The sequence below is a fragment of the Stomoxys calcitrans genome, chromosome 2 (genome assembly GCF_963082655.1).
Source record: "Stomoxys calcitrans chromosome 2, idStoCalc2.1, whole genome shotgun sequence".
Lineage (NCBI taxonomy): Eukaryota > Metazoa > Arthropoda > Insecta > Diptera > Muscidae > Stomoxys > Stomoxys calcitrans.
Window position 1 is genome coordinate 232,387,204 of NC_081553.1, and position 20,687 is coordinate 232,407,890.

General features: G+C 38.1%; 1 protein-coding gene across 14 annotated transcripts; it reads right to left on the reverse strand.

Annotated features, from left to right (window-relative positions):
- Window positions 1–856: 856 nt before the first annotated feature.
- LOC106095078 (esterase B1) lies at window positions 857–19,559 on the reverse strand. 14 transcript variants are annotated; one of them, XM_013262789.2, is made up of 6 exons: window positions 19,513–19,557; window positions 18,962–19,045; window positions 18,701–18,879; window positions 2,583–2,895; window positions 1,627–2,514; window positions 857–1,536 (listed from the first exon to the last, which is right to left on the reverse strand). In XM_013262789.2, the coding sequence occupies exons 3-6, from the start codon at window positions 18,742–18,744 to the stop codon at window positions 1,084–1,086; spliced, it is 1,698 nt and encodes a 565-aa protein (XP_013118243.2). In that variant the 5' UTR covers window positions 18,745–18,879; window positions 18,962–19,045; window positions 19,513–19,557; the 3' UTR covers window positions 857–1,083. The 14 variants fall into 14 exon arrangements, with proteins under 14 accessions (XP_013118243.2, XP_013118209.2, XP_013118006.2 ...); XM_013262755.2 differs by having other exon boundaries at window positions 19,428–19,551; XM_013262552.2 differs by having other exon boundaries at window positions 19,363–19,551.
- Between the last annotated feature and the right edge of the window lie 1,128 nt (window positions 19,560–20,687).

The window sequence follows — 20,687 nt, forward strand, 5'->3', positions numbered from 1 at the left end:
CGATTTAATGTTTTGAGGCCATAAAAGGCCCATTTATTGTCCGATGTCGCCAAAATTTGACGAAATGTGGTTTACATATATACCCAAGGTGGTGGTTTATTAAAATATTTATATACGTAAACAAAAGATTCAACAATATTTAAAAAGTACAAATAAAAGTCTATCTTAGAAATATTGGAATAGCCATTATTAACCCTTTAAATATTAAATAGAAAAGATCATTCTACTATACGCTTATAAATACCTTTTTTTTTGATTACGTGTTAACAATGATTTATTTTTTTGAATAAATTAATTTTCCTTACAACATACAACAGATAACATATTGGGCAAATAACTTAAGTCACTGGGTTGTAGCAACACTAAAAACGAATTTTGGAATGTCTGAACGGATATCAAAGAAGTTCAAAAATTAATGTATAGGAAACATATCAAGTAGTGACAGATATGGCGATCGCTTTATATGGGGTCGTGTGGAAGGGGCTCAAGAAGTCTACATCCCAGATCGGCAGTTCCATCAAGTTATGAACCGATTTTGAATATTTTTTAGATATAAAGCCAAAACAGCTCATGCAAATTTTTAGCCAAATCGGATAAGAATTACGCCCTCTAGAGGCTCAAAAATCCGAGATCGGTTTACATGGCCATTTACCATTCTAACCGACCTACACTAATAGGAAGTACTTGTGCAAAATTTCAAGCACCTAGCTTAACTGCTTTGAAAGTTTGATTGCTTTCTACAGACTGACGGACGGACATGGCTAAATCGACTTTGAATATCCAGACGGTGAATAATATATGTACTTTGTTGGTTATCAGGTCAATACATAAATTTTTTACCAACGGAATGACGAAATTAGTATACCTCCATCCTATGATGGAGGGTATAATTACAAATTTTTACATTTGCTGTTTTATTTTCCAATAGTTAGCATAAACCTTTAAAGATACAGCCGACATCAACAATTGTTTACAAAGTGTGGTTGTATGGCTCTTACATTCCCTCTCCTTAAAACTAACACACATAAGTCTAATATGTACACATGAGGTAGCCAAAACTCTAAAATTTGCCACCGGGACAAATCACAATTTTCCTTGGGGATAGAAATCATTCCACACATCGAGTATCTTCTTTAGCTCTGGCAAATCAATGAAATCAATTTTATCCGATATATTTAGACATTTCACCATGCTGGGATCCTTGGCTAAGGGTTCAACCTTCACATCACCCAATGATAGACAATTGGGGTCACTGTTCGCAGCAAAACTTGTCCAAATATCGACCATGGCCTTGGCCACACGACAATCCAAGGATTCCATGGGCATACGATTCGAAAACATGAAACGGAATAGATAGACCATATCGTCACCATGGCAGGCTCCGCGAACTCCTTCGCCGCATATCAGGCGGCGTATTGCATTCGAATCGGCTGAATCATAATCGAAACGATACACATAGGTGGGGGCCTTGGCATACAGCATGCGATAGCGGGCAGTACGGTACAAAGGATGCCAAAATTCACGATAAGTGCAGAGCTGAAAAAAAGAAAAATTTAAGGGTTGTAATGGGTGTATACCAAGTTTGTCAAATCATGTGTAACAAGGGTGATTCAATTTTACACTCACCTCCAAAAACTTCCACATTGTCTCGGAGCTACACTCCTCATCACCAAAGTAGGCCTTTTTCAATTTCACACCCATCTCCTGAGCCTTGGTGCTGCGTCTGTCCACACTCAAATCCATGGGCAAAAGATTAACACAATCTTTGACCTCGTCCAAAGTTGCTTTGCGCCTTTGTATTTCGGGATAGAAGAGAAGACCTTCGAAACTGGTGCCACCCAAAATCATGGGGATATCATTGCTCCAAGTATTCTGCAAACATTCAGAAATAGGATCGGCTATAATGCAGTCCTTGGTGCGGTATGGCTCTATGACGGGGCCAAATACCAACATGATTCTATTGTGTTTCTCTTCCCTGGTCAATATGGTGGGTATGGCCTTTTGAATTTCAATGGGGGAGGCATCTTTCAGGAATTTGTAGACATTTATGGCTTTTTCATCTCCATCATAGCCCAAGGCTTTGGCCAATCTGAAGGCCCATTGACTGGGTGGGGCAAATACCCAGGGGCACAGCATGGAGCCTGACATGGCAATGGCCTTGTGTATGAGTCCCTTAGAGCGTTCACTAACCATGCATAGGTGAGTGGAAGCTCCACCAGCACTTTCTCCGAACAGGGTAACATTGTTGGGATCTCCTCCAAAGGAGGCAATGTTGTTTTGCACCCACTTCAAGGCCATTATTTGATCTTTGATACCAGCATTGCCGGGCACATCCACACTGGGATCATCCAGGCTAAGGAAGCCAAAGGGACCCAGACGATAGGCAATGGTCACCAAGACCACATCTTTGGACATGAAATAATCGGGGCTATACATATCACGGGTGGCCTCGCCCAATTGAAAGCCTCCACCATAGATCCAAACCATTACAGGGCGAGCTGCAGCAGGAGTTAACTGTAAATGTATAGTGATAAAGTGTTGGCACATTTAAGGCTTTTAGTTTTTTCTGCTTCTATACTCACATCATTTGTGAAAACATTCAAATACAAGCAGTCCTCAGAGCCTTTGTATTTCTTGAAAATCATATTGCCCTGAAAGGGAATACTAGCGGGTCCAGTACAATCCAAAACATCATCCCAAGGGTCCTCCTCTACTGGTGCTCTAAAACGCAAATCCCCCAGTGGAGGTTTGGCAAATGGTATGCCCTCAAAGCTGTAGTAGGAATTGCCCCAGACCGACATGCGTTTGGTGCCCTTAATCTGGCCTTTGGCGATTTTTGTGGTTATAGTGGCACCTGTGCTCAGGCGATACTGCTCCAGTTTGTAATCCAAACCCCTGAAAGGAAAAATTAAACAAAAACATGATGTTGTAATGACCCCATTAGAAGAGCAGGCAATTAATAATCATCAAAAAGAAGATAAATGACTGTTGCTGTTGAGTTTTTTTGGTTTTTTCTTATCTGCGCCCAAAAGTTGCCCAATAAAACCGGCAGTTTTTTATTTATTTTTTTTTTCTGCTTTACCGGTAAACTTGAAATTAACTTGGCCAGCCTAACCACCAATAGCTGGTTTGTTTACACCAAATTGGTAGCAGGGGTAACATACGTTTGTTTTAAACGTTTTTTTTTTGTTGGTTTAGTTTATGCGTGAGCCACTTGGGCCTTTTAGTATGGAATGGCCTTGTATTTTTCGCATTGTTATTTTATATTTCGAACATGTTTCGATCTTTCTCCATGCCTTGTTTACAAGGCATGTAGGGCCATAAATTTGGGAAGTCTGTTGCTTTTGAGCTCAGTCATACAGAAATATTGAAATCGATAAATAATTTGCTGTGTTGGTCACTTTTTCCCACTCAAATATTTTTTGAGTGGGAAAAAACTTTGAAATGTTCATGGAATGTTGGGATAATGCAAAATGCAATGCAAAGCTTCTATTCCATATTTGATATTACCTTTGAATCAAAGGGACTGCCGCAGCAAATATGGTCACCATCTTAATGCTCATAACCGCTGTGCAGAGCCCTTAAACAAGCTTTACATACGAATGTTATGGATTTATGCTCAATGTTTTCAGTTTTTACCCACTGTGCCGAATTTACGTTTTAATACATTCTAATCACTTTCAATTACAATTGTCAAAAAGTTGTTTTGGGTTTTGTTTTCACTATAAATAAACCCACCAAATTCTACTTCATTGCGATTTCATGTGAAATGGCAAAAGTGTCATTTGAGCCGCTTAAAAAGTTCCATCGCTCTGGTGGTCACCACACGTTATGGCTAAGCAGAGCAGATTGTTATCGCCAACATTTTAAGTTTTTTTTTTTTCATTACTATTCAAGTGATGTCCTACAGTTATTGATGATGATTTTTGTTTGAAATAAATCTCTAGCCACACATGTCACACTCGTTCGATGGTTCAGTGGGTCAAGTTTGGATTTTTTTTTTTTGTTTTTTTTTTTTTTTTTTTAAATTCAATATTTATTACAATTAAATTAAGTACAAAAGAATCGTGGCCTCAGCGCCAAATAGGCATAATTGAGGCAAGCTGGCAGTTATATCAAAACATTAATATATATTTAAATTAAAACAATTAATGAAAGTTAATATAAAAAATTAAACTTATTTGCATTATCAATGTCACATTAGAAGCATATTATCAATTATTTTGTAAGTAGGCTTTTAAATTTACTTTGAAATTTGATATGCGATTTTCAAACTTTATATAAATTTATGGCAGATCATTTTTGCACTTTAATTGCATGGAATATAAATACATGGTTGTTGCTTCATACTGAAGTTGGACAAAAGTAAAAACTAAAAATGTAAAACTTAAAATATTCGGCCATGAGTCTGCCTGCCCACTCCTGTGCGGAAATCACTATAGCGTCTTAACGAATAAATCAATTCGTTGGGGTTTGCAAATAGGCGGGGAGCCAAATCGATCCATCTAAAGGTATAGCCTCAAAACAAACCATTCTCCAGTTTTGACTTTCTGAAACCCTAGGTTAGGTTAGGTAAGAGTGGCAGTCCTTTACAGACTCACTTAGACAATTTTAAGTCCATTGTGGTACCACAGTAGCGACAGACCAAGGCTTCTGGCGGGAATCGAACCCACAACCCCTGCACTGGTAATCCAAGCATGCTACCAACTCGGCTACCGGAAACCCTAAAGGGCTCAACTCTTTTCCGTTTTGCTGAAATTTTGTACAATCACTTCCTCATTGTCTCCAATATTCGTATCTTAAGTACGGTCTGAACCGAATGTTAACCTGGTATAGCTCCTCCAAAGGTCGATCAACCAGGTTAGGTAAGAGTGGCAGTCCTTTACAGACTCACTTAGACAATTTTAAGTCCATTGTGGTACCACAGTAGCGACAGACCAAGGCTTCTGGCGGGAATAGAACCCACGACCCCTGCACTGGTAATCCAAGCACGCTACCAACCCTGATCGACCTTTGGAGGAGCTACAGCAGGTTAGCATTCGGTTCAGACCGTACTTAAGATACGGATATTGCAGACAATGAGGAAGTGATTGTACAAAATTTCAGCATAACGGGTTTCTGAAACCCTAAAGGGCTCAATTCTTTTCCATTATGCTGAAATTTTGTACAATCACTTCCTCATTGTCTCCAATATCCGTATCTGAAGTACAGTCTGAACCGAATGCTAACCTGCTATAAGTACTCCATAGGTCGATCAATCGATGGTAGTTTTTGAGCCCCTAGAAGGTGAATTCTTACCCGGTTTCTTTAAAGCTTTACACATGATTTCTGCTTTGACCCCCAATATCTTAAAGAGAAACCGTGGAGAAAACTTAACAAATGCGAAGAGTATATAATATTCGGCTATCTGTACGAAAAGTCTCAGAAGATTGTAAAGACGATGTGCAATTCCAGCCTTTCAAATCGTCCAGACCAGACCAGACCAAAACTATTCCGGCGCTACAGCAGAAATCTATAGGAATTACTCTGCCATGGCTGGAACGGGTTTTCAGGATAAGCCTGCAATGGTCCTTTTATACATACCGTGAAAATTAAGAGAGGTCAGGGTGGTCTTTGTTCCCAAGATACGATAAAACAAGTAAGAGCGTGCTAAGTTGGGCCGGGCCGAGGTTATTTTATAGTTTTTTAGCGCGGACAACAAGCCGATTACTGGCTTAGGTGTATGTCCATAGTGGCATGGGGCGGATTAATATCAGCACCCTCTTTTCAACCTAACCTAACCTGAAGGTCATGGGAGAAGCCGTTTTACAAAATTTCAACCTAATCGGATAAAAATTGCGCCCTCTAGAGGCTCAAGAAGTCAAGATCCCAGATTGGTTTATATGGCAGCTATATCAGGTTATGGACAGATTTCAACCATACTTAGCACAGTTGTTGGAAGTCATAACAAAACACTTTATGCGAAATTTCAGCCAAATCGCATAAGAATTGCGCCCTCTAATGCCTCAAGAACTCAAGATACAATACTTCAAGTGCCTAGCCTTACTTCTTCGAAAGTTAGCGTGCTTTCGACAGACGGACAGACAGACGGACTGGCTAAACTGGCTTAAAATGTCATGAAGATCAAGAATATATAATTTATGGGGTCTTAGACGAAAATTTCGAGGTGTTAGAAACGGAATGACGAAATTGGTATACCCCATCCTATGATGGAGGGAATAACAATGGCACGACAAAGGATAACAGGTCCATTGATATGTAAATGCATTTTTTTTTTTTGTAAATTTTGCCCATGCCCATTCCATAGAACCTCACAAATGTCGCCAACATTAGTAGGCGATAACCACCTTTGAACAATTTTTCTGATCTTCTCGGAAGGATTCGAACCCAGGCTTTCAGCGTCATCGGCGGACAAGCTAACCTCTGCGCTACTATGGCCTCTATAGACAAACTGATTATTTTTACTCAAAACACTGGAATGAATGTTAGACCTGAAGGTGATTGTTAAAAATGACACAGTACTCCTGTCTTAACAGGAGGTCGGTGGAGAAGGCTCTCTGTAAAGTGTTACAGGTTGTCGGGACGTCCATGGTGGCCTTTTTGAAATATTTTGGGAGCTTTTAACAAGGGGGGAAATAAGGTCGATAGTTACCACCCTGTACCGAATGAGGGTCTACCCGAATACCTCATGGGTGGATGAATAATATTCTATCAGAAGGTTTATAAAACCAGACTTGGAAGATGGTATAGTTAGAAGACGGGTGACAAATCAAACGCCTAATGGATGGATTTTTGCTGATTCTCGGGAAACATATGCTAAATGAAGTCCTAATGGATGGCACGAAATTTATCCTCTGTTAGAGAAAGTTTTGTTTCTGACTCTGTCGGCAATCTGCGTGATGATTGATAGGACATAGAAGGGATTGCTGATTCTTGGGAAACCTATGCTAAATGAAGTCCTAATAGATGACACGTAATTAATCCCCTGTATGAGGAGGTTTTGATTATGATCCAAAGCATGTTTCTGTCGACAATCTGCGAGATCATTAAAAGGTCACAGAAGGGACTAGACTAGTCTAGTATTTCGGACAAACATCCTTACATCAGGAATAAGAAGACGAATATCAGATGAACACACACCATGAAAGTACCGAAAGAACAGCTCCAAACAACCCACATTACAAGGATGTTCAAGGGAGGCAATAGAGCTGAATATCCTACTGTCTCCAATCAACGCTCTCGTTTTTACACAGTCCAATAGCTCAAAGGATAATTTTGAAGCTCCAGGCCATACATGTGAGTTGAACTCCATTTGTACAGGATTTTGTTGAATTCTAGTACAATGGGGTGTGTTAGGCCACTTGACATCCATATCGGATATGGTTTAGATCGGTCTGTACTTGGATATAGCTGTCTTATATAACGATCTCTCGATTTAAGATCTTAGGCCCATAAAATGGGCTTTTATTGCGCGATTTCACTGAAAGTGTTCAGTATTGTTCAGATCAGACCATAACCATATGGCCTTTCACCTATATATGGAGTATTTATTGACTGAATTTGTTGAAATTCGATACAAGCAGTTGTATTAGTCTCGTTCCTTTCCAAATATGATTTAGATCGGATCATTTATGAATATAGCTGTTATATAAACAAATCACCCTATTTATGGCCTTGACCGCATATAATGCTAATTTTTACCCGATTTCCCTCGAACTGAGAATTGTGAGTTGTGTTAGACCCCATAAAGTCTGTACCGAGTTTTCTCTAGATCAGACCATATGTTCGAACTACTGGACATAGTAGAGGGCAATGGCCAGTGTGTAGTCGGTATGCTCGTTGATGTCCGAACTGCCAGAACACTCTGCCTTCTGGCATATGTCTTCGTCCACGGCGAGCAAATTAGTGGCCGGTCTTGCATACGTGCTGTACTACTAAACATCGTGAAGTGGATGGCCTATATGTAGTCGGTGACAAACTGAGAATCAATATATGGATACCAAATTGCCTGGACTCTCTGGCCTATTTTCGAAGGATCTGATTGTTGTACTACTAAACATAGTGGAGTGGATGGCCGATATCTCCATTTAAAGTCTTGGCCCATAAAAGAAGCATTTATAATCCGATTTCACTGAAATTTTACACAATGACTTATGTGAGGGTTTTCGACATCCGTGTCGTATATGTTTCCGATCGATATATTTTTAGATATATAGCTACTGAAAGACCATATCTAAAAATAAATCGATCTGAACTATATACGACACGGATGTCGAAAACTCTCACATAAGTCACTGTGTAAAATTTCAGTGAAATCGGATTAAAAATGCGCCTTTTATGGGCCAAGATTTTAAATCGAGATATCGGTCTATATTGGTTTATTATACCGTTTGAACAATGACTTGTACTTATTAGTATTTGGTCCAAATCGGAATATATTTCGATATAGCTGCTATGGAGCATAAGGTAAGTTAGGCATTTTCCACCGTATTTTGACATAAGGTGCTTTACATATATATCTGAGGTGGTGGGTATCCAAAGTTCGCCCCGGCCGATCCTAACGCCTTTTTACTTGTTTTGTTTTTTTTTTTTCATTTGCCCTGACAAATTGATACACTTTAATGCATATCGGATAGTCGATAGTTCTCTATTCTCTTCATTTTCCTACCTCCGAGAGTCACGCTTCTATGGTGGGCTACGCATTCAACCTTAACCTTCGTAACAACTTAGGCTTCCAAAGGTTTTTCCCTATGAGTTCAAGGTACATAAGAACTGTAGGCCGGAGAACACTACAATGCTTATTAAGATTGCACAAACTGAGTTCTAAAGTACAAACTGAGTCATTCAAATATTGTCTTTATTTTGTTTTGCAAAATACCTACAATGGTATTTGTTTTTATTTTTTATTTCATACGACCAAAAACTTATCAATTGTCAGTCTCTAAAATATGCATGTCATACAATGAGATCCGTTAAATTCGCCATATATTGGAAAAATTGTAAAAGACTTTTTTATGCAAAATAGATTTTTTGCGAAATTAAAATCGCTTGTCCATGATTTAGATCGTTTTGGCCTTTCAGTTGTACCCAATGATTTTTGCAGCCATAAAATTGCTTATCGAACACATAAAGTTGTTTACTTCAATTTCGAGGTTTTTTTTGGGCGAATATTTTTTTTCAATTTCTGATTTGGAAATAACGAAAAATATGTCAACCAATATTTATCGGTCAACAACGATTAAGTAAAACAAATTTAATGAATTTTGATAATTGATTTGCTACTATGCATATAAATATCCTACTTGAAATGATAACACTCAATATCTCGATAATACCAAATTCATACAACAATGCACGGTCTGGTGATTGTTTTGTTGTTGTTTTTTATGGGGGCCGCCTAAGGAGGCTACGGATTTGTAGCCTTTCTATTTCCCTTAATGCATTGCTAAAACAAAGTGTTATAAAGCGAACATTGCGATTAGCGAATAATGCTGCCAGTGGTATTAACTGTTGATTACAGTTATCAGTTGTATGAAGAAATTTGCGCAAATACTCATGTAATTGCTGTAAGCGAAATTCAATAGAGATTCAAAGCCACTTTGGGTGGCAGAAAGAAACTTTGATTTAGTCAAGATCAATTTTAGTTATATTTGAAGGCAGCGTACTAAAAATGTATATAATTACGATTCCGAGTAAAACTTAATTTAATTCTCTTGATGGCTGTATCTTTGTTGTAAAAAGGCTTAACCGTACTTCACTTACTAAATTTCCGATAATCCAGAAAATATTTATAAATTGGGCTAAAATTTCGAAGATTGAAAAAATTTTGAAATTTTACCTCAATACTGAGGTGACCCACATTAGGGACCTGCCATTGAGCCCCTGGACAACGTAGGGTCTTTAAATATGGCACATTACTACCTCAGGTCTAGCCATTCAAAGACATAACTCTATCCGTTCTCAATCGGCAGATTTGATACTAGTTTTTTGTCCCTAGTTGGATCCTATTTAAAATGGGTACTTAGACTGAAATATTATTATTAAGAGTGGCCGGTGTATAAAGCAGCTATGTTCATAAGAATGGGTCAATTTTTAAGGGCCAACAATGATTACCACGTGTTTATTAAAATGGTAATCTAAAAAGTTTGGGTCGTTAAAAATTAAAATTGAACTTTCGGCTTTTATGATAAACTTTTGTTTCGGATCAATATTAAGAAAATATCCAATTTTGTCGTTTAAATTTCGGGATTGGACAACCCGCGTGTTGCACCCTGCCAACTGACAGCTCTATCATAAAGCTTGACATTTTTGATGTTATACGTACTCAGAACGTTTTGACATAAGAGCGTTATTTGTGTTGTTTACAGTAACTTAAAGATTCATTTCGCCCAAAAAATGGTATTAAATCGTGAACATTTTCGTGCGATTATTTTTTACAACTTTCGAAGTGGATTAACTCATCAACAGTGCATCAATGAACTTAAGTCAATTTTAGGCGATGAAGCTCCATCAAGGACCAGTATTTTTCGATGGTTTGGTGAATTCAACCGAGTTCGTAGTTCATTCTTAGACGATGGATGCCTAAAATCAGTTGTTATTCCTAAAACCATAGATGCTTTGCGCCAACTGATATTCCAAGATCGTCATGTTACCTATCGTGAGATTGAGATAACTTTAGCCATTAGTGGGACCAAGTAAAAGCGGGCGAAATTCGGACGAAACGGGCGAATTGAATACGGATGTCAAAAAGCCTAGCACATCTCACTGTGAAAATTTTCAGTGAAATCGGGAAATAAACGCTATTGTTATCGGTGTATATGGCAGATATATCTAAATATAGACCAATGTGGGCCATATCGAACTAAGATGTCGAGGTGCCTAACACAGCTCACTGTCCCAAATTTCAGCGAAATCGGATAATAAGTATGGTTTTATAATAGGTCGAAGACCATAAATCGACAGATCTGTCTATATGAGGGCTATATAGCCTATCTTCGAACATATCCCATGGACAAAAAAAGAATCTGCACAATGTTGCTGACTCAATATCTCTGGTGGTTTCAACAGACGGACAGTCTGTCTATCCGATCTTTCAATTTGAGGTCTAAAGCCCATATCAACCCATTTTTCAACCGATTGCGCTAAAATTGGAAACGGTGTGTTGTATTAAGCTTCCCGATATATAAGCCTCCCTCCCATATTTTAATATAGCTATCATACAGACCAATCTGCTTATTTTGGGTCTTAAGCCCATAAAAGACTTTGAAAAGAATTTGAAACAATGAGTTATTTTAAGCCTTTGGTCATCCGATTAGAATATGGTCATATTTAAATATATCTGCCATATAGACGGATCTTTCAATTTAGGGTCTTAATCCAATAACTGCTGCATTTATTAACCGATTTCGCGGAAATTTAAGACATTGAATTGTTTTAAGCATCCCGGTATGGAATATGAATATGGTTCAGATCAGACCATATTAAGATATAGCTGCCATATGGACCGATTTTCCAATTTTAAATCTTAATCCTAAAAAAATCGGATTTGTTGCCCGATTCCATGGAAGCTGAGGCTTATATAAGAGTTCTCGTCACCTGAATCACAAATGGTCCAAACCAGCCCATATTTGGATAAAGGTAGGAATATGGTAATGGAGTTATAATAAAATAGGATGATGAAAATATCCATCGCAGTTTGTATTCAATGTTCTGCACGGCCTTATTTCGTTATTTTTTTATACCCTCCACCATAGGATGTGGGGGTATACTAATTTCGTCATTCTGTTTGTAACACCTCGAAATATGCGTCTGAGACCCCATAAAGTATATATATTCTTGATCGTCATGTCATTTTAAGTCGATCTAGCCATGTCCGTCCGTCCGCCTGTCTGTCGAAAGCACGCTAACTTTCGAAGGAGTAAAGCTAGCCGCATAAAATTTTGCACAAATGCTTTTTATAAGTGTAGGTCGGTTGGGATTGTAAATGGGCCAAATCGGTCCATGATTTGATATAGCTGCCATATAAACTGCGCCACTAGATGGCGCAATTCTCGTTCGATTTGACTGAAATTTTGCACATAGTGTTTTAGTATCACTTCCAAAACTGTCCTAAGTAGGAATCAAATCGGTTCATAATCTGGTGTAGCTGTCATATAAACCGATCTTGGATCTTGTCTTCTTGAGCCTCTAGCGCAATTCTCATCCGATTTGGTAGAAATAGAAATTTTGTACAACGACTTCTCTCATGACCTACAACTTATGCGTCTTATATTGTCTGAATCGATCTATAGTTTGGTACAGCTCCCATATAAACCGATCTCCCGATTTTGCTTCTTAAGCCCCTACAAGGCGCAATTATTATCCGAATGAACTGAAATATTACACAATGACTTCTACAATGTTCAGCATTCATTTATGGTCCGAATCGGACTATAACTTGATATAGGTTTAATAGCATAATAGTTCCTATTCAATATTCTTTGTTTGCCAAAAAAAAAAAAATACCGCGCATAGAACTCGACAAATGCGATCCATTGTGGAGTATATAAGATTCGGCCCCAGGCGAACTTAGCACGCTTTTACTTGTTTTTTTTTTTTTTTTAATTTAAGGAAGAAAATGTCTTAAAAAACGAAAAATAAATACTGCCTATAATATAATTGAATAGTCAGATTTGGACACTCTCTGCGGCAAATTCAAAAGAGTTAAAATGAAAATTGAGCTACAATTGCCTTCGTAAAATGTAAATGTAGGTATCGATCAAAATTTCAAACAAAAAAAATTATAAATATCGAATATCCTCGACGGATAGAATACGATTGTGGGATCAAATTTTTGGGTCCGGGCAACCCCCTAAAACGGACATTTATACCCATTATGAGAAAATAGTAATCAAATTAAGAAGAAGTGTACAAATCGGGGTTCAAAATATGAGATTAATAACTTTGGGGTGTTTCTACTTAGGATAATAAAATCCCTTTTAAAAGTTTAGGCAAAATGTGGTGTGCAAAATGCATTGGGCAGGTCACAAGCCTACTCCACCTACTACTCACAGACCCTCACTACTCACTGAAGGCCGAAATTGTGATCACAGACCAACCCATCATTGTTTTGTACGTCAGTGTTGCTTTCATAGCTAACTGATTTTATCAGATCCTTGTATTATGAACTGTAGCTGTAAAAATATTAACAAAGTCATTGCGGTGTATTAAGTATGATGTCAATTAACAATTAAAACAAATGATATTGCATTATTTTTGAAAATTAAGTACAGATCATGTTAGACTTTGAGATATATAATTAAAGATATTTATATGTAATATGAACCTTAATTTTGTGGCTATAAAAAATTATAACAACAAAAAAAAAAATGTTTTATATATTCCTACACCTTGCTGTGTGATTACAAAGTTGTTTTGTTTCCTTCTTACCCCACCAGTCGTTGGACTGTTTCGTGTGATTTGTAAGAATATTGCAGGCATTGGGAAACAAAACCAGATGCACTGGAACTTGATCCGCTAGATATGGAAAACGCAAAAGTTGTTCACCTATTTAATACATCACAGTTTTGGACGCTGTGTTTGTGTGTGTGTTGAGCTGTCCGCTCTCACATGCCTATCCAGCCTCAGGCAGACCTAAACACAAATACGAATTTTATCTACTTAACAGTCACAATTGTTTGCGACATCACAGCTAAAACCGAAGTTGGCGAAGTTGGAGCTATACCTACCACCACACCAAACAACATGGGCAACAATTTTTTCAGCTACATACTCGCATATACGCCGCATTACAAAACGAAAATGCCAACAGAAATGGTGAAAAAAAAAGAAACAACGAAGATTGAAGTGAATCAACGTTGGAAAAAAAGAAAAGCAACGACTGTTATCCATCCGCACCAATCACCAAAACCCACCGCACACATGATCGTGGATATGGGGCTATGAGTTGGGGTAACATCAATGGCTTGCAAGCTGGCTGGATGGCTGGTAGTTTGATTGCCTTAGCTCTGTTGGCGATTATTTTGATGATTAGCTTGAAACCACTCGCATGGCAGTGATGTGGAAATTGAAATGTATGGTCGATATACGTTACAAATCAAAATTCAAATTCACTTCTATGGCGAAATGAGAAAAATACGCGAAACGCTGTGAAATATTTGTAATACCGATATTGCTTGAAATCAAGCTCAATTTTGAAGAATGCTACAGTTTTAGCAACACTACACTGCTTGAGTATCGAGTTTATTGAATTTGTGGTAAATAAAATTTTTCTGGCTATTACAGAAAGACCACTTGAAGCGGGTGGAATGTATAAGCAAATGCTTATGATAGACGATTGATTTCAGTTCTATGAGAAAGTACAAAGTAGCCATTGATTATGATGCATACGGGGTATTCCGTCACAAAGGGGAAAAGTCAATTGAATTATGTTTTCATGAAGAGATGAAGTGTATTTCCCATCACTCTTTTAGTAGAGAATTGTTGTCATCCCACCCCATCCATTTTAGCCTAATACATACGTCACTCATTATATACCAAAAAACTATGCCTACGAATAGTTTGATGAAAGTTCATTGTCCCCCTTAGAGTTTTGGCCATTAATAAGAATTGATTATTTAATTTGTGGTGAAAAGGTTACCACATTAAAATATTTTGTAGTAGCTTAAATTTCATATGCCAGTGTTGATATATAAAAAAAAAAACGTGACTTCTTTCGAGGCTGACTTTGCGCTTTAAAAGCCAGTATTTTTAATAAATTCAGAAACTAAGAGAGAATTCCACATCTTGCTTAGAATCTTTATACCAAAGAAAATAAACAAAATATTTTAGTGTTTTTAATTTCGTTGAAATCGAAATCTTCCACAATTGCTTGCTGACATCAGATAATATATCGTGTTATTGTCGTTTTTGTGCCTTGCATTTGTATACGACAATAACAAAATGTCAAGAAAAGAAATCTAAAATTCAAAAATGTATGAAACCTAACATTCTGGTTGTCAAAGTGATTTACGTATAATCTTTCCAGGCGTTTATAAGGTTGCACAATCTTTTGGGCCCAATATAAGCAACTGTAGATTTTCCCGATTTTTAAGTTTTTCTATACCCATTCTACGCTTTATGGAAATTTGCCCATGAACATTCCGTTAAGGAACATATCAATGCTGTCTGATAGTCGGAGAGGATAACCACAGCTGAAAATCTTTTTCAATGTTATCGCCGGGAGTTGAACCCAGGCGTTTAACTCCACCGTATCTCTGGTATGCGGTGGCCCTGCTTCATAACTACTACTAAAAATTAAATATTTTTTCCTTTACCGAAGGATTTTGGAAATGATTCCGAGCCAAAGAGCCAGAAGGTCGCATGCATGCATTCACCTAAAATTTTGATTGCTGAATAAATCTAATTTTATATTTGAAAAATCTTGATTTTTTAACCTTCCAGAAAGTTAAAATACCTCCCATCCTAATGGGAGGTATTCTAACTTTCTTCATTCCCTTTTTCCTTAATCGAAATATTGATCTGAAACCCTTCATTATCTTCATCTACTTGACATTCCAAGTCCATTTCGCCATATCCGTCTGTCTATTTGTCGTAAGCAAAACTTTCGAAGAAGTGTAGCTATATGCCACGAAGATTTCACTATGGTGAGGTTAAATAAGAGTGGCAGACCTTTACAAACTCACTTAGACAATTTTTGAAGCACATTGTGGTACCACAGTAGCGACAGACCAAAGCTTTTGGCGGGAATCGAACCCAAGACCCCTAAACTGGTAATCCAAGCACGCTACCAACTCGGCTACCGAAGCGCCCACGATTACACTATACAAGACACTGACACTCTCCGTGTTGATATATGGTTCTGAAGCATGGGCACATGTGAAAGCAGGTGAGACAGTGCTTGGAGTATTTGAGAGAAAGATCCTTAGTAAAATATTTGGACCAGTTTGCGTTAATGGAGAATACAGGAGTCGTATGAACCACGAGCAGTATGAAGTGAACATTGAAAATTATGTGGCCTTATATAGACTTGAGGAGGTCTACCGCTCTGCTGTCGCTGGTTGGAATAGTCGTCTCAGTTATAGTGTTTGTCACTATAACTGAGACGTCTGTTCCAGCTAATCGGAATACATGCTGACGGACTGAAGGTAGTAAATAACGATTTCTTCATTAGCTGTGAGGACACCGAGGAAGAAGAGACTGTACAACATCTGTGTGTGTCCCACAGTGGCAGTCAGTAGGAGTTCCATTTTAGGTTCTCATTTATTTGAGAGCTTGTCTGATTTAACGGATGCAAACATTCGCAAGTTGTTCGACATATTCTTTCTCCTGCTCCGTGGTATCACAATGGAAGAAAACGTCTGGCAGCTCTTGAAGGATAGGATTTAGGAGTACACACAAGTTAAAAGGCGTTAAGTTCGGATGGGCCGGACTTTGGATACCCACCACCTCCTCAAAATTCGGTGAAAAATGCATACCTTATGCCCCATAGCAGCTATATAGACATATGTTCCGATTTGGACCAAATACTAATAAGAACAAGTCATTGTTCAATTGTGTATAACAAAATATTGATCTTTTTCGTAGCTTTATCTTAAAATAAACAGATCTGAACCATATACAACTCGGATGTCGAAAAGCCTAACATAAGTCACAGTGTCAAATTTCAGTGAAATCGGATTATAAATGCGACTTTTATGGGGCCAAGACTTTAAATCGAGATATCGGTCTATATGACAGCTAAGTCCATATCTGGACCGATTTGAGCCAAGTCGCAGAAGGGTGTCGAAGAGCCTAACACAAGTCACAGCCCCAATTTTCGGCGAAATCGGACAATAATTGGGCCTTTTATTGCCCCAAAACCTTAAATCGAGAGACCGGTCTATATGGCAGCTATATCCACATCTTGATCGATCTGGGCCAAATTGCAATAATATGTCGAAGGGCTTTACTTAACTCACTGTCCCAAATTTCAACGACATCGGACAATAAATGCGCCTTTTATGGGCCCAAAACCTTAAATCGAAGGATCGGTCTACATGTCAGCTATATCCAAATCTGATCCGATCAGAGCCAAATTGAAGAAAGATGCCGAAGGGCCTAAGACAACTCACTGTCTCAAATTTAACCGAAATCGGATAATAAATGTGGCTTTTATGGGCCTAAGACCCTAAATCGGCGGATCGGTCTATATGGGGGCTATATCCAAACCTGAACCGATCTGAGCCAAATTGATGAAGGATGTCAAAGGGCCTAACGCAACTCACTGTCCCAAATTTCAGCAAAATCGGATAAATAAATGTGGCTTTTATGGGCCCAAGACCCTAAATCGGCGGATCGGTCCATATGGCATCTATAACCAACTCTGGAGCGATACGGGCCAAATTACCGAAGGATGTCTAAGGGCCTAACACAACTCACTGTACCAAATTTCAGCAAAATCGAATAATAAATGTGGCTTTTATGGGCCTAAGACCCTAAATCGGCGAATCGGTCTATATGGCAGCTATATCCAAATCTGGACCGATCTAAGCTAAATTAAGGAAGAATGTCGAAGGTCCTAATACAACTCACTGTCCCAAATTTCAGCAAAATCGGATAATAAATGTGGCTTTTATGGGCCTAAAACCCTAAATGAGCAGATCGGTGTATATGGGGGCTATATGAATATATCCCACCATATTGGGTCGGAAATGGATATTTTGACGGAATGACAAAATGTATATACCCCCATCATTCGATAGTGGGTATAAAACGTCACAGCTAGATCGAAGAGGCAATCCTGAATTAAATTCCGTTGAGCGCTAGAAAACACAAAAGGGCACCGCTAGACAAGGTATTTAGAATAATGGCAAACAGCCACTCGAACCTCTCCTATTTATTGTCCGATTACTAGCAAACTTTGCCATTGCCATTTCTTTGACCCAGGACAAATGGTATTGATTTTGAAAAAAATCGGTCCAGATTTAAATATAGTTCCCATATATATCTTTAATCCGGTGTGTACTATTATAGCTGTAGCAGCCCTAGTTTAAGTCCGATCTTTACCAAATTTTGAGTGAATCGTTTAAATTCGATTTGTTTTATAGAAATGGTTGAGTTTTGGATACCGTTTTCATAGATACCTTTCATCCGATCTGTACTATTTTAGCTGTAGTAGCCACATTTTTTTTTCTCCGATCTCAACAATATTTTGCATCAAGCATTTGATTTGACCTCTTAATTTGAGCTCAACATATCATTGAAAACGGTCGGTTTTATATATAGCTCTCACATATATCTCTCATCCGATATATACTTTTATGGCTATAGTCGCAACAGGACTCTGCTATAAAAAAGAGGCCCCCTATAATTGAAATAATACTTGAATTGGAGAACACTCATTGATATGGGAGAAGTTTGCCCACGATCCTTAATGGAATGTTCATGGGCAAATTTGCAATTTTCATGTTGAGATTATAGCCACCACGTGATCCATCCAACTAGGGAGTACTAATATTACTTGATTTAGCTGAAGTTGTTCACATAGCACCTATTGTATATTATTACGATTTCCAAAATCTACCCTAACTATGGCCTAACCTAATATACTAGTTCCTATTAACACCGAAAATAGTTCTAAGAATTTGTCAAATGCGATTAATGGCGATGAGCACATTACTTTTTTTTATCTTGCATGTTTATTGATAATTAACATACTCACCTTACGGTATACTTGACCATATCCCATAGTGATATGTGGCTCATGGTGTTGAAGTTTTAAGCTGCAAATGCGATTTGGAAATTGCTATTGTTGATCGTTATCTTCAAAACTCGTTCCTTTAATTCTTCGAGAGAAGAAAGTTTCAACAGTTATTTAGTAAATATTACCGTACTTTTTGACTACAATCAAGCATGAAAAATAAACAAACATGTTAACCGATAAATTCAGACACTGTACACTATGCTACTCACGCACACTCACTTCTTAACTGACTAATAAACAATGCTTAGCGATAAGATACACGACCTCGGGAGAGCATTCATTTACTCTCACTCAGTTCTCTGGCTACAATAAAAGCAAAACAAAACGAATGAAAACAAAAACACCAAACAACAGCAACTAATAGCGGCAAAACAAGGGGTTTGTCCGTCCCAAATTATAGGGAGTATGATGACAGTACACTTTTCACTTAATAACCCTACTCAACATCGAATTTGTTTCTCTTTTTCGAAAGTATGTGAGTGTGTGTGTGTGTGTTTAAATTGAGGAAGCCACTTATTGAAAAATGACCCTTGGATGCACCTTTGTGAGTCGAAACAATGCGCAAAGTGAGAGTGAGTCAATTATTATTGACATCTAAAAACAACGCAAGCTACACACACCATGGGGGTGACTATATGTAGTGAAGCCTAAAACAAACACCAAACACGCAAACCACGTGCATTACATGAAACGGAGTATTTTGTATCTATTTGTATTACACAATAGCTATAAAATCACAATTTGTCTATGTTTCTTTTTTTAATGCCTACAAATTTGTATCCGCAATATGTTCCGTTCACTTTGAGTTTCTCGCGATGACTGTGACACTACGAGAAAATTTTATAAAGAGAAACTCTCTTGAAAAAACCTGACTGCCGGTTTTGATCGAACAGCTGTAGCCAGCATTCGAACATACTGTTTAGTTAAAAAGGTGGCATCATTTGTATTTATTTTAACAGCACTGTCAAAGCATTGAAAAGCTCTACGCAGGCAACCGTTAAAAGATCACAGCTATTTTGAATTGAAATAATAATAAATACAGTTGAACCTCGATTATCCGGTTGGCTTGGCACAGCGTTTGGAACGAAAAATCGAGCATGTTAATAGAGGTTTTTATACCCACCACCGAACGATGGGGGTCTGTTCATTTTGTCATTCCGTTTGCAACACATCGAGATATCCATTTCCGACCCTATAGAGTATTCTTGATCAGCGGAAAAATCCAAGACGATCTAGTCTTGTCCGTCCGTCTGTCTGTTGATATCACAATAGAGTCTTTAAAAATAGAGATATTGAGCTGAAATTTTGCACAGATTGCTTTTTTGTTAATAAGCAGGTTAAGTTCGAAGATGGTCTATATCGGACTATAACTTGATATAGCCCCCATATAGATCTATCCGCCGATTTAGGGTCTTGGGCCCATAAAAGCCATATATATTATCCGATTTTGCTGAAATTTAGGACAGTGTGTTGCGCTAGACCCTTCGATATCGATTTCCAATTTGGCCTAGATTGGTCCAGATTTGGATATAGCTGCCATATAGACCGATCCGCCGATTTAGGATCTTAAGCCCATAAAAGCCACATTTATTATCCGATTTTGCTGAAATTTGGGACTGTGGGTTGCATTAGGCTCTTCGACATCCTTCTTCAATTTGGTGCAGATCGGTCCAGATTTGGATATAACTGCCATATAGACCGATTAGTCGATTTAGGGTTTTAAGCCCATAAAAGCCACATTTATTATCCGATTTTGCTAAAATTTGAAATAGTGAGTTGTGTTAGGCCCTTCGACATCCTTCTTCAATTTGGTGCAGATCGGTCCAGATTTGGATATAACTGCCATATAGACCGATCCGTCGATTTAGGGTTTTAATCAAATAAAAGCAACATTTATTATTCGATTTTGCTGAAATTTCGGACTGTAAGTTGTGTTAGGCCCACC

Bases quoted from the DNA above. Each gene is read 5' to 3' on its own strand.
- LOC106095078 (XM_013262801.2), bottom strand. From the start codon at position 18,744: ATGAGCCACATATCACTATGGGATATGGTCAAGTATACCGTAAG. The intron at 2,515-2,582 runs GTGAGTATAGAA...ATACATTTACAG, and splicing joins TGAATGTTTTCACAAATGAT to TTAACTCCTGCTGCAGCTCG. The intron at 1,537-1,626 runs GTGAGTGTAAAA...TCTTTTTTTCAG, and splicing joins CAATGTGGAAGTTTTTGGAG to CTCTGCACTTATCGTGAATT.